Consider the following 13,718-nt stretch of genomic DNA (forward strand, 5'->3'; position numbering starts at 1 on the left):
TATTGGTGAGTTAGTTGTCAGTCAAGAATGTAAAATTAATAGAACTAAGTTCCTGAAATACCTCACTCTTTGTGTGTTTGTAGAATAGCTTCACTTTTCTAAGTAGAGATACTGAAATAACTGAACTTTTTGAAGACGTTCAAAATTATTGATATGCATGTGTGTATTTGTAAAAAAAAAAAAAAAAAGGGACTACAAACCAGGTATATTCCACCAACATTAAGAGCTAAGATGCAAAAGAAGAGCTAAAATGTTTTGAGTAGGACTATTCCTCCCAATGTTATTTCCTGTCTGTCAAAAAATCGCAAGGTAAAACATAAACTCGTTAAGGAAAATGGGTGTAAAACTTTCAAAATCAGCAAATTACAAAATACTGCCATTCTGCAGAGGTGTTGCTACTTCAAATTACATGTCTGAGTTCAGAATTTCTAGTTCCAACAAACAAACATAACCTAAAGTTTATTTGTCTTCTCAGTTCAGCACTGAAGCATGTGCATATTCAAAGTGAGCTAATTATGCTCACATTCTTTGTTTTCTGACTTAGTTACGTCTCATTTTGTCACAAAATGACTTTAATTTAGGAGTAGGAGGAATGCGAAGTGTTCAGCAGTACCTGAAGAGTGCAGCAGGTTGTCCCTAATTATGCATAATTTCTTCAAAAGTTTCTTGGCCGAAAAAACCCCCCCCAAAAAAATTCTCTTGAAATTGTAATGTAGCAAGAGCCAGCGTATTTAATTTGATTGTGTAAGCTAATATTTGAGCAGATGTATTTTAGAGTTGTGCAGGTTAAATTCATTTCTGCCTTTGTTTTGGCAATATTTAGGTCAATTTGGTGTCTGAACACATCTGGTGTGAAGATTTCCTGGTCCGGAGTTTCTACCTGAAAAACCTGCAGACCAACGAGACGCGCACAGTGACCCAGTTCCACTTCCTGTCCTGGATGGACCGCGGGATCCCCAGCTCTGCCCGGACCCTGTTAGACTTCCGCAGGTAGAGAGAAGAACCCAGGAGTCTTGCCTAGCTGGATTTCAGACAGATTTTCATATTTACAGCTGACCTTTTATTCCTCACTTGTTTTTTAATCACCTTCCCTTATCCTGCCTCTCCGGTTCTTCTTTTTTGCTCCCTCTGCCTGTGTTTTTTTTGTGTGTCCTGTAGAGAACGGTTGTTCTTAATAAGGACCCGGTTTCTGTCCCGTCCCTTTCATCCCAGGCCGATCTCCCTCACCTCCCTCCAGCACATGTGATGCAGCAAATTAACGGCTCCACACTGCCTGGCTTGGCTTGGGACAAAAAGAAAGAAAGAAAGAAAGAAAGAATAATAAAACACCTAATTCAAACGCCCAATTAAATGAGCGCTGTCTCACCAAAACACAGGAGACGGGGCGGAAAGCTAGTGACTGAATAACCTCACTTTTTTCTCCAGATAATGTGTTCTGGCAGAAGAGCGGGAGTATTCCTCTGGGAAAACCCGGGAGGGATAGGCAAAAACCCTCCAAATGAGAATAGACGCATCTGATTTGTGGAAGGAAGTCTGCCCCTCTCGTTTGTAATGAGAACGGTGAAAGATTGTGTGACGCTCACACACTTACCTAAGCCGGTTTGTGCTATTTCTTCCAAATTAATTTCAGTCGTGTATATATTAATTGGTGTGTAGGTTTGAGCTGTTTAATTTACCTGCACATTGTTTGCTCTGCTGAGATTCAGTTAGCTTTGACTGAGCTTCGTAAATGCCACTGCAGGTTATTTAAAGCTCTCCGATCCACACAAGGGCACTCCGACACTCTCAGTGTTTGTGGTTTTTGGCCGTGTTGGTTTTTTTGCGGTGGCCAGTGTCATTTTTGTGATGTTGCAGCTAGTAATATGAGCCCAGTTGCATAGTCACAAAAGTGATCATTGGAAACTGTGTCTCCTCAGCCAGGCCTGTGCACACACTGTCTTTCTTTCACTCCTGACTCTGTTCCCCCTCCTCTCCTCTCACTTGCTCCGCCCTATGGCTTGCATGGGAACTTCAACTATCTTAGAAGGTTGTGTTTAATTTTCATGTTCATTTGTACAACAAAGTATCCAAAAGACGTACTCTGGACATAATAACAATTTTCTAAAAACAAAAAAAAAGTGCATGCCACAGATTTTTTTTTTTTATGAAGAAAGCATTGCTTTTTTAAAAATATATTCTATTTGTTTTTCAGTCCATATATTTGTAAACTTTTCTGCAATGCTAAAGACTTAGCAAGAGTAAAAATAAAATTCACATAAGTGCATCAGTGTTACACTTTAAATCCCATGATCTATTCGCTATATTGTAAACAGTTAACTAGCAAAAATAATACAATATACTGCTGTGATATTAATTAGCACAATATGAATCATGGTATTTATAGGGTGGGTTTAAAAGTTCTTTCAATTGTGATGCACAACTGTGCACAAGAAAACAGTAAATTTTACAAATCAAGGCTGAAATTGGAGTTTGAGCTCCAGGGTTAATATTTAAAGTCAATTTAATGTCAACAAAAAATGAGATGTAAAAGATTTGGGGATTTTCATTTGTATTAAACTGATATTTGAAGTAGAGGAAGACCTCTAAAACAATACAGAATGAACTATTAATAGCTTTATGTTGGTTTGCTCTGTGTAAAGGAACCTAAAAAAAATGTCTAGCTATTTAATGAGGTTTGAAATACCTATCAGCGAGCCTCAACTAGACAGCTAATTTTGTGAACAGAAGTAACTTTGTACAATGTTAGCCCAGTTAAATTTTAGCTTAGAAAAATCAACTGCCTGTACTCATTAATGGGGATAAAACATCAAATTAAGCAAAAGCTTGCACATTTTTTAACATTCCCATGCTTATTTGCTTAATGTAGGTTCGCTATTGGGAATACCATTGCCAGTAGCAAGCCTGCAATTGGCGTTTTTTTTTTTTATAAACAGACCTGCTAACTCTTGAGGATGTTAGCGTCTACAAGAATTAGCATGTATGTTTGTAAGATACCAGCAATCTGCAGGCATACTATAGCTGATAAAAACGCAAATTATTTAATTCAAATACCTTTCAGCTTGTCAAACGTCCATACAGCCGTGTTAGTCTCCGTATTGAGCCTACATTACATTCTGACAAGCTTAGTCTTGACAGGGTTAGAACAAATGAGATTTAGCATGTTTGTAAAATAAACAACCGACTACAGGTTGACTACTAGCAAAGATAAAGTTAATATACTAGATAATGTTAAAACATGTTACTTGTTATCCCCTGTTGTGAACCAGGAACAAGCTGTTTGTCTTGCATGCAGAAATGCTAATTGTTGTTTGTAAGAGTCTCAAGAGTTAGCATGTCTGTGAAATAAACAGTCTACTTCAGGTAGCTTCCACCCTTGGGGCCATACAAAGCAGACTTGCATCTCACAGCAACAAGTTAGGGAGGAGGTTTTGCTGCACCAGAAAGAAAATGGATTTTCTGTTTAAAGCACAAAAACAGTGACGGTAAATTTTGTAGTTCTGAAACCAACACTTCATAAAATTGTAAAATGCTTTCAAATGGTTTTCAGCTTTATTATTACTCATTACAAAATTATTTGTGCAAATTTATGTTGACTCGTTATTGTAGACATTTCATAATTCCATATGTATTTATTTCTTATTCTAAATACCACATATTGAAACACTACAAAAACAAGAATGTTGCCAGTAAATTGAGCTATTTCGCTATTGGAGAAATGAAAGGAAGCGAAGAGGCGCTGGTGGAAGGTCTTGGTGTAGTCAGTTGCCATGGCAGCAGCGGGGTGTGAAAAGGCTTGTTGGCCTTCACCGTTGCCCGTGGTGTATAACATTCATAATTGGCCGAGGTTAATGCGTTGGCGTGCCACAATCACAACATCACACCGCCACGTCCATCACCCACACGTCAGAGAGAGCGATTCACTGTTACTAACCTGATGATGGATTTATTTACGGGTTTCTTTCTGACTGATTGACAGGAGGAGGAGGAGGAAGAGGAAGCATCTCAGATTTGTGTTTGTTGCTTTGATTGTTGTTAATTTTTATCCAGATCGCAGTGCACAAGTCCCTCTTGAGTCACATTTGCTGTGATTATCGCTATTTTCATTCAACCAAAAAGAAACTATTCCAGCCCCCGGCATCTGAGGCTTTTTTCCATCAAGCTCGCAGTAACATTGTCTTTTCTCTTTTGCTTTATTCCAGAAAGGTTAACAAGTGCTACCGTGGCCGATCTTGCCCGATAATTGTTCACTGCAGGCAAGTACACCTGTTTGATGTGTGTGTGTGTGTGTGTGTTACAACTTTATATTTTAAAATCCACTCTAGGTCCACCACTGTTTATTGCGCTCTCTGTTTCTTATGTAAATAATGTGGCACCAGCTTATTGAACGGTAGACCATTCCATTTCCCATCTGGTTGAGTTAGTTAACCAGCTTTGATTGGCTTGCATTAAACACCAAGTATCTGTCAGACCACTCTTGATAGTCACATCCTGTTAAGTCATGCATGGGGCCAGTAAGCCTGCTCTCTCCCTCTCTAAGGAGCCGAGCATCTAGCACTGGATTAATGAAGCCGTGGCGCTCAGGCAGCTCTCCTTTTTTTTTATTGGCCGTGCCTTTATTAGAGAGATGTCCACGCCTTGTTTGCAATTAACATGCAGAGCTGCTGAATGGCCGGCGGGCACAAAGGGAGGCTTTTCATGGGGCTATCTCTGGAGTAATGGAAAAGCAAGGCTCTCCAAAAGCTGTTCTCGAACCGCCCCTGGCCTCTCAACCTCTCCTCTGCTCCTGAGGTGCATGAATTTAAAAGCTTTTGTCCCCCGTGTGCCTTAGAAAACCATTCTCTCTCACTCGTTCTTTCTTTCTTGCGCTCTCTGTCTCGCTCTCCCCCTCTCTCTCTCTCTCTCCAACAGTCACTCTCAAGACCACACATGCGCTCATGTGCAAAAGGTTTAGGGTAATTACATTTATTGGAAATATTCAGATCTGTTTTAGGTATTTCTCCCAAGAATGCTAAGGACTTAGATCATTTTCTTTCTCCCGCTTCACATCTAGCGTCGTGTTTTATGCAAATAAAGAAGTGTGCTTCTGTATGCATGGACTAATTTGTGTTTAAATATACTCAAAAGTCTCACAGCAGATGCCGATGTAAATGAGCAATTTGTTTCCTCATAAGAAGAACACTCTGAGATTAAAGCGTTTTGTGCCGCCACCTTAATGATCTCCGCATCTCTCCTGTCTCTGCAGTGACGGAGCCGGCAGGAGTGGGACCTACATCCTGATTGACATGGTCCTCAATAGGATGGCTAAAGGTAACGATCAATGGCTCCCCCTTTCTCTCTCTCTCTCTCTCTCTCTCTCTCTCTCTCTCTCTCTCTCTCTCTCTCTCTCTTTCTCTCTCTCTGTTGGTTTGAAACCCTGGCAACGCAAAAGCCTCTCATTCTCCTCGGAGGGTCTCGGGGATGCATTAGAGGGTGACTTCTCTGAGGCCTGGAGAGGCAGCGGAGACGAGGGGGTAGCTGCTGGGAGTGGGGAGATCAGAACAAAGAGGGAAGCCAGGGAAGGGAAATGAAAAAGAAACCTCCGCCCACATTCGTAATTATCTATTTAAGCAACCTTCACACTGTATTGACCTGCACCGGCAGCTGCAACATGAATTTAGATGGCACATGCATGGAAATGAAATGTTTAAAGTCAAACATTTATTAAAAGAAAAAAAAATAAAATAGCTGTTTGCTCTGCCGGTTCGAATCAATATTTAATATTTAATGGAACATTGTTGATTTTTTTATTGATTTATTCTTAAAAGAACGGTGTTGACAATTTCTTTTTGCAATTTATGCAATTATGCTGCTAACTGTGAACATAGTTAGCATTGATGGAAATCTTCAAGGTGCTTTATTAGTTTTGCTTTGTGCCGCTTTGAATTGGATTATCTCTGTCTGGTGCTCCGGTGTGGCACCAGCCTGCGGTGCTTTGCAGAGGTATTCAGAAATTTGGAACAATCACAGACTTCAGTGGGACTTTTTGTGACAAATCAACAGAAAGTCAAGTCATTATCAAGTGGATGGAAAATAACACTTTTTTTGAAAAGAATAAAATCTGCAAGGAAAAATATTTGTGTTTGTATTCAGCCTCTCTGGATCATTACCCATTTGGGACATGTCTCTCTGCATATCTTTGCCATTGTCAATTTTTTTTTGTTGCAAACTAACTCTAGCTCAGTTTGGATGCAGAGCATCTGTCAACAGCAGTTTTCATTTGAATGCATCAAATTTCCCCTTGGATTTAGGTTTTGACTTTGACTACGGCATCCTAATACATAGAATGTGCTTTAACCTAAACCATCCTACATTACCGCTTGTGGTATGTGAATGACTTTCTAGAAGGATTTTACTAGAATGAACTTTCAAAACTTGAAATATTGTTTTTTTACAACGTAACCTTTTAACACATCAACAACTTTCATCCTGACCTGCCTGCTGCGCTCCTGAGTCTTCATGATGCTGTTTGTTCTCTAAAGTTCTCAGACAAACCTCTGATAATTTTCCTTCCATCTCACAACCATCCCTGTAAAACACGTTGCGGTCTGTGGTTGTTACACAACAAAATGTAAAAAATGCTCAAGGTGCTGGAGTACTTTTTGGAAGGGGTTGTAAATAAACATATTTTCTGACACCAGCAGCTAAAACAGAGGTGGAATAGTTTTAGTCATCTTATTCTGCATGAATAAACAGTCTAATTTGTCTTCTGAGTTCTTTTGAGAAATGCAGGTTATAAGCATCCATTGTTGCCTCAGACTTTGTCCCTCCATGGCTTAGTCAGCTCTTTGGCCCCTGATCTTTGCCCTTTACCCCTTTAGCGAGCCAGCCCAGTCAGAAGAGGTTAAAAGGACGCCTCGCTGCACTGTCTGTTAAACAGTAATAAGACTGACCCTTCCTGGTGCAATTCAAGTACGTCTGTGACAAATGTGCCGTTGCCTGTGGTGATGAAAGCTGACTCGCCGTCCGCTTTCAACCTTTTGTTTTCTGCATCTGGAATCAAAATGCATGAAATGAACGTAAGCTCTCGCTCTCCAAAAAGCCGTCTTTTTTCCCTTTCGGCCAGAGAGCTTTCTCTTCAGTCCAACTTTGGATTCCAGCTAATCTAAGACATGAAAGTCCTGCCGGAACACTGGAGTACCTTTGAGTGCATAGAGTCCCACTCCCCCCCACACCCCCTTTCTCTCCCACATACAGGCATAAATCTATTCTTCGCTATGTTGTTTGCTTCCCCTAGATGCATTTTCTAGATCCCTCTCATTCTCAAATCAGTGGTGTGAGAATTTCCTCGAGTAACATCAAAGACTGAAAGGAAGCTGATTACAGGTGAAGCAACTGTTGCACAGGTTAATCATTGAAATCGCTGCTGCAGAGCAAACCGTTATAATAAGCGAGTCGGACGTCTTCTTTGAATGTGATTCCCGTAGCGAAGGCAAGGTGTGCTGTATATTTTATGTCCCCACGAAAAAAAAAAAATGTATGCATATTTTATCAAGAAACAGTCCGTGGCTTCCATCCAAGTTTTCTTTTCCGAGGATGAATGTAATAATTTTCAATCGCTGTGCTGCTCCAAAGGGAGCGCAGCGCGGCATAAAGAGAGATTGACAGATGTGAGCAGGATTACTGCGTCGCTTTGAACTCAGTCCAATTCTCGCTCTGTTGCAGGTGCTAAAGAGATTGATATTGCCGCTACCCTGGAGCACTTGAGAGACCAGAGAGCTGGCATGGTCCAGACAAAGGTAAGGTTCCCTGGCTTTGAGTCGGAGGAGGTGGGGGGTGGAGGGAGGAGGAGGGAATCCAAGGAGGGCAACGGGGTTTTAGGCGTTTTAGAGTAATGGCTGTCTGCTTCATCCACACGGGATCAGAGGAAATGATGATGATGCTCTACTTGATAACTGCTTTCAGGATTACAGAAATATTGCTTGGGGGACAATAACTTCACATTTATCGTAGGGGCCCAAAGAAAATTACCCAAAATTTGAAAGAAATATGTTTGCACAGTTATATGATTTGAGTAAATTATGGATAAAGTATTGCTGAAATGTGTGATTACTTCTCCAGGGTGTAAACATTTTTTTTCAAGTTATGAATGATTGTCAAATCTACATGAAAATATTCATAAGAATATAATTTAAAGCCCAAAATGATTTACAGTAGTTCCCAACAGAAATATCCACAGGGATTCGTTTTTTTTTTTTTTTTTGTTTGTTTGTTTTTTTGCATTCTGGAAAAGTCTGGAATATGTTTAAAACCCTTTTTCAACTTACCATCCAGCCATCCTTCTATTGGTTTGAAACTGGGAAAACGCTGAATTTTAACACAAAATGTGTCTGAAACTTGAATCTCCAATAAAATGAAACTAAAAAAATCAGGGCACATGAATATAAAACCCCGTTTCAGTAGATTCGCTTTAAAGGAATAATTTGCCACAACATGTTGGATATCGTCCCAATCTCACCTTACAGGCATCACAGACATTTCTCTGTACAGTTCACATTACAACAGCCATTTCTTTCATCATCCTCAAATCAAACACAAAGACTTTCCCCTTTTTGTTTTACTTTTTGTTTGTGAGGATGATAATAATAATAATAATAATAATAATAATAATAATAATAATAATAATAATAATAATAATAATAATAATAATAATAATAATAATAATAAAATTGACGCTGCAGTGGGTGATAGTGGGAGCTGCTTGCTTACGCACTGCACTGTTTCTGAACGGTCTGCTAAAGCTGCCGTTAGAGCTCTACTCTGTTCTCTGCAGAGCAAAGCCTTTTGCTCTGCAGACTCTCTTTTTCGGTTTGACAGGAATTACAGGTTGATTCCTCTTTGCAGACTCGTTCAGGCTCCTCAAAGAAATTAGGTCGTAATGAGGTATGAAATGTAGAGTTAGCTTCATTTTTTTTTTCTTATGTTTAATAATTTTTCCACCATTTTTTTTTTTGTTACTATTAGATTTATTTGTCTTGGTAAAGATCTCAAGTGAGATGCAACAACAGCAGTGAAATTTACAACAATTTCTAAAGAAAACTAATACGTATCAAATGGCTAACGAGCTCTGACAGTTTCACGTCTGGCTGTGGTATTTGCACGTGCAAACACACTCCCAGTAGTGAAATGCAAAGCACGATGTTACTGGCATTATTTTTGATACTAGCCACTGCATTCAGAAATAATCCGCCAGAAACCCCAGTGTTTACTCACATGGAGAGAAAAACAAGATGTATTTCTCATGTAAGTTTCAACCTATTTCTACGCTCCCATGTTGACTTCCTGTCAGTGGTGTATAATGCATTTCAGTCTGGGTTTTAGACGAAAAATTCAGATCGATAAAGATTCCTGTTTGTCGTTTTCTTTTCAGCCCCTTAAATGCATGATTTTCTTAATTTTACTTCTAATTAAATTGTGTGAAATTGAACTTCCTAATATCAAGGACAGATGAGCTTGAATTACTGGCAGAGGAGCACAATAGACACACTTGTGTTCAAAATAATAGCTGAGCGTTTAGAAAAGTGACAAAGCCTCAAAATAAATGGTTGAAGGTCAGACAAACAAGTTCTTATTTCATTAATCTGGCCTGTCTACTTTGATTTAGTCCAGTCTCGCTTTAATGAAATCAATCATCCAATTAGGATACCATCTAGACACATCCTCTGTGAAACAAAACAGTCCTGGTGCATGAAGGCTACCAGTTTCTCTCCATGGTGTTAAAAAACCAAAACCGGACACCCTTTCTTTACAAACTCAAACATTTATTGTTCAAACTAAAATAAAATGCCTAACGTGCATTAGCTGTATGACTGCCGTTTGTGGGAACTACTTCATATCTGTTTTATTATTATCTGTGTTATCATTGGACTACATTCCACAGTTTCTTTGTTTTTCTTGGTTTTGTCTCAGAAATGGCATGTTTGGTGACTTTCCACAAGTTTTCCATTGAATTAAGGTCTGAGGATTGTGCTGGCCAGTCCATAACTTTGAGTTTGTTGGTCTGGGACCACAATGATGTTTGCTTAATGATGGGAGTCATTGTCTTTTCTTCAGCATAGTGCAACATGATTACTTCAAAAGTCTTGATGACTCTTGGTTTGTGATAAATACCACATGCATAAATATCATCCATAACAAACTGAAGCCACCATGCTTCAATTAGATGGCTTGAATTTGTTTTGTTTTTTTAGGGTCATTTAACAAATTGTAATGACCAAAAAAGTGTTATCCCATTTGGTAACCTCTTCACCTCTGTGTTATTTTCAACAGTGAGTCTTTGCAGAGGTTTCTTGTTGACAGCTTGGCTTTAGATTTATTGTTTTTACTCCATTTTCTTCCGTGTCTTTCTGATTTGTTTTGATTTGCATCGTGAAGCATTTCAGATCATTTTATTTGAGCAGCCTATTATAGATTTTTTTTTATATGCATACCTCTCACCAAATAACCATTTAATCAAAACTATGCTTTTCTCCTGACAACTGTCTGATATGTATGATCCATTTTACTGCAATTTTCAGCGAGGAACTGTCCTGTCCTGTTTTTTTAAAGAATGAACAACATTGATCAAATGTCACGCTGTTATTATTTTGAACACCAAGCCTCCAATTAATGATTTAGTTAACCGTAATCTGCTACATTAATGTCATAACTGTTTCCACCAAATCCAGTGGTGTATCTGGTTATGGATGTCTCTCTTTGTTTATGTTGAACACAACAATTGTAGCATCTGCATAAAATTAAGTTTTACTATTTGGTAAACTATCACTTGGATGGAAAACCGGGGGCCCCATTATGGATCCGTATTCTGTGGATCTCCGGCGAGAAACATGGCAAAGGCTTCGGATAGTGAACACATTGTATTTGAGAATCAATTTACAGCAGACAAGCAAATATGATAAAGTCTTTGGAGATAAATAAAACAGCAGCAGTATTTGTACTGTTTTCTGAATTATGACTCATGCTTTGAACTATTAGTAGTTCACCTTTAAGTTTTTTTTTTGAGTTGGAGACAAATGCGGACGGACTTATACAATTTTCTGGACCATCACAACTTCAGAGGACACGCGAAAATAGACACTCCACATAATCGCGGCCACTGGTGGCTTCGCAGTATTGATTCAGCCTATCCTCGGGCCACACCATGGCAGGCTGTGTGTTGACACATCTGAGGACTGTTCCCTCCAAACCTCCTACGTTCCCTTTTCTCTGCGAGAAGACCCCGTGGCCTGCAGCCTGGGGAGAGGAGAGGAATATAAAAGCGGCAGGTCCACAGGGCAGACATCAATCAGTTCCTCTGGGATAACCATGCGCTGTTTCACAATAAAACACACAGAGTTAAAAAAAAAAAAAAGCTGAGAGACAGTTTGACTCACAAAGCTGCATTTTAAGACACCTGGCTGGATCGATGTTGGTGCCGGGCTGTGTGTGCGCTTCAGGTTGAAAGCTCACAGAGCGATTCGGCTCGAGATGGTGGCCAAGGCCCAGCCGGGGTCAGGAGATATGGAGGAGGAGGAGGAGGCGCCAGCTGTCAGTCACTTCTAAATGGCATTCAAGGTGTGCTACCAACCTGGACACACACTAACACTTTATCCTCTTCTTTCTTCTCTGCAGGAGCAGTTTGAGTTTGCTCTGACGGCCGTGGCGGAGGAGGTGAACGCCATCCTGAAAGCGCTCCCTCAGTAAAGACCTTCTCTTCTTCCATCTCGGAGCGCCGGTCTTCTCTGCCCACTCGGTGCAGACGTCGCTCCCCTCACAGTCTCTCCTCTTCTGTCGCAACCTCCTCTGCACCTTCACACAATGCTGTATGCTGAATATCGTGCCGGATCCGTCCGTATTCACGAGTTCCAGAGTTGGAACGTCGATTTGATGGATGTTGTGGTGATTGAGGATAACGGAGGCAGGTCCGCGTTCCCACTGTGCAATTTCTGAATATGAGCCCATGGTTCTCTGTGCTGTGGTGTTGTTCCTGAACATACCGTCGCAGTGCCACTGATGAGATGTGTACGTAACGTCACGTGAAGATTACTAACTGAGCTGTCACCTGTTTAAAACTACCGGTACTCTACGGCTGCTGCAGCTGCCGTTTGTTTTTTTTCCCCTTTTTGTTTTGATTACATTTTTTTGTGTGTGAAATCCTAAAAGAAAAATTGTGATAGAGTCTGTGTTCATTTATTTATTTATATTACTTTTTTTTGTGCAGCTGACATTACTAAATATTCTAATGTTCCAAAATTTACAGTTTCGACAAAACATGTTCAAAGGCCTTTCGAAATCCTAACCCAAAATTCAATGTATTTTATTGGGATTTCATGTGAGATACCAACACAAAATGGTGCAAAACTGTAAAAAAAAAAAAAAAAAAAAAAAAAGAAAATTGTTAGAAGTGTGTGGTAAAAGCTCAATGACAGTCTCAGTCGTTGCGACTTCTTCCTATATTATAAAAAGCCAGATTTGTGGAATACACATTAATAGTTGTGCTGTCAACAGGCCTTTCCACCTGAGTCAAAATGAGTATAGATCATCCAGAGTCACCATGGGAGTCCTGGTGACTGCTCTGATTTAGGCTGTCGGCCAAGATTCTGTCGGTTTTCGATTTGGCCAGTTGAAGGAGTGATCTGTGAGATTTTTTAAAACTTGGGTTATTGTTTTATAATCTGGCTTATCGTCTGTGTTTCTTGGTCTTCGTCATGCTGTTTGTTCTTTAATGTTGCATCAGACCTGAGTCTCCATTCACAGAACTGAGCTGGATTTTAGGCTTTAGGTGGACTCTGTTGGTTGCACCGGGGTTTTCAGGGGTATAAAGGTGTGACAAAACAAATGCACACCACATCCTTTTTGGATATTTATTTTGTTCAAATTCTTGGAAACAAATTTCCCTCCTCCTCCCACTTTCAAATGAATGTGCTACTTTGTGTTGGTCTAGTTTTTGGTTTGTGAAAATACTACTTTTTTTTTTTTTTTGCAAGGCACTATTTGCAACATTAAAAAAACTAAGAATAGTCCTGACAAGCGGGAAGCAGATGTTACGTTTGTTTTTTTTTGTTTGTTTTTTTGCTTTAAGACATAAAGTCACTTAAATGCTGCAGCTCTCAACTGTAACACTTTCAGACCAAGAAAAACATGATATTCTTGTCTGTAAAACTCATCCTTCTGTACAGATTCTGTCCTCCAGTTGAAGTGCTGTTCCTGGATTTATAAACTTCGTACATTTTTTCCCTCTCTGTGAACAGAAGATGCTAGTCTAGTATATATATATTCATCGGCATCACATGGTCAGATGTTGATGTGCATGTGTGTTCTTGTGACTATGGATCTCGGACTACGACACAAAAAACAAAAAAAGCCGCACAGATTGTAATAATTGCAACGTATCACATCGATTTCACATTTTTTCTTCAGTACGTGAACATCTCTGAATATTAAATGTGAAATATACCAAACTGAGATAGTTATAGCCTCTATTTAGAAACCATGTCCTCCTGTTTCAATAGTAATAAGATTATATATTTAGGAAGAGAGTATATGGGGATTTTGGTAAATTTGTCCCTCTATTGCTTGTATATTGTGACATATTGTGCAGAATATTTGATCTATAGACACCGAATGACTTAAAGAATCCTCATATTGTGCTATCTGAAACACAGAAACCTCTGTGAGAACTATATATTTTGTGTGAGAAGTAA

General features: G+C 39.5%; 1 protein-coding gene across 1 annotated transcript in view; it reads left to right on the top strand.

Annotated features, from left to right (window-relative positions):
• ptprn2 (protein tyrosine phosphatase receptor type N2) overlaps positions 1-12,779 on the top strand; it is a 147,625-nt gene extending 134,846 nt beyond the window's left edge. The window contains exons 18-22 of the mRNA XM_008396736.2: positions 824-990; positions 4,200-4,253; positions 5,243-5,307; positions 7,702-7,775; positions 11,647-12,779. Of these exons, the coding sequence (XP_008394958.1) occupies positions 824-990; positions 4,200-4,253; positions 5,243-5,307; positions 7,702-7,775; positions 11,647-11,718 (432 nt within the window). The 3' untranslated portion in view covers positions 11,719-12,779. The remainder of the gene's footprint in view (positions 1-823; positions 991-4,199; positions 4,254-5,242; positions 5,308-7,701; positions 7,776-11,646) is intronic.
• The last annotated feature ends 939 nt before the right edge of the window (positions 12,780-13,718 follow it).

This window comes from Poecilia reticulata, linkage group LG20 (assembly GCF_000633615.1).
Source record: "Poecilia reticulata strain Guanapo linkage group LG20, Guppy_female_1.0+MT, whole genome shotgun sequence".
Taxonomy (NCBI): domain Eukaryota; kingdom Metazoa; phylum Chordata; class Actinopteri; order Cyprinodontiformes; family Poeciliidae; genus Poecilia; species Poecilia reticulata.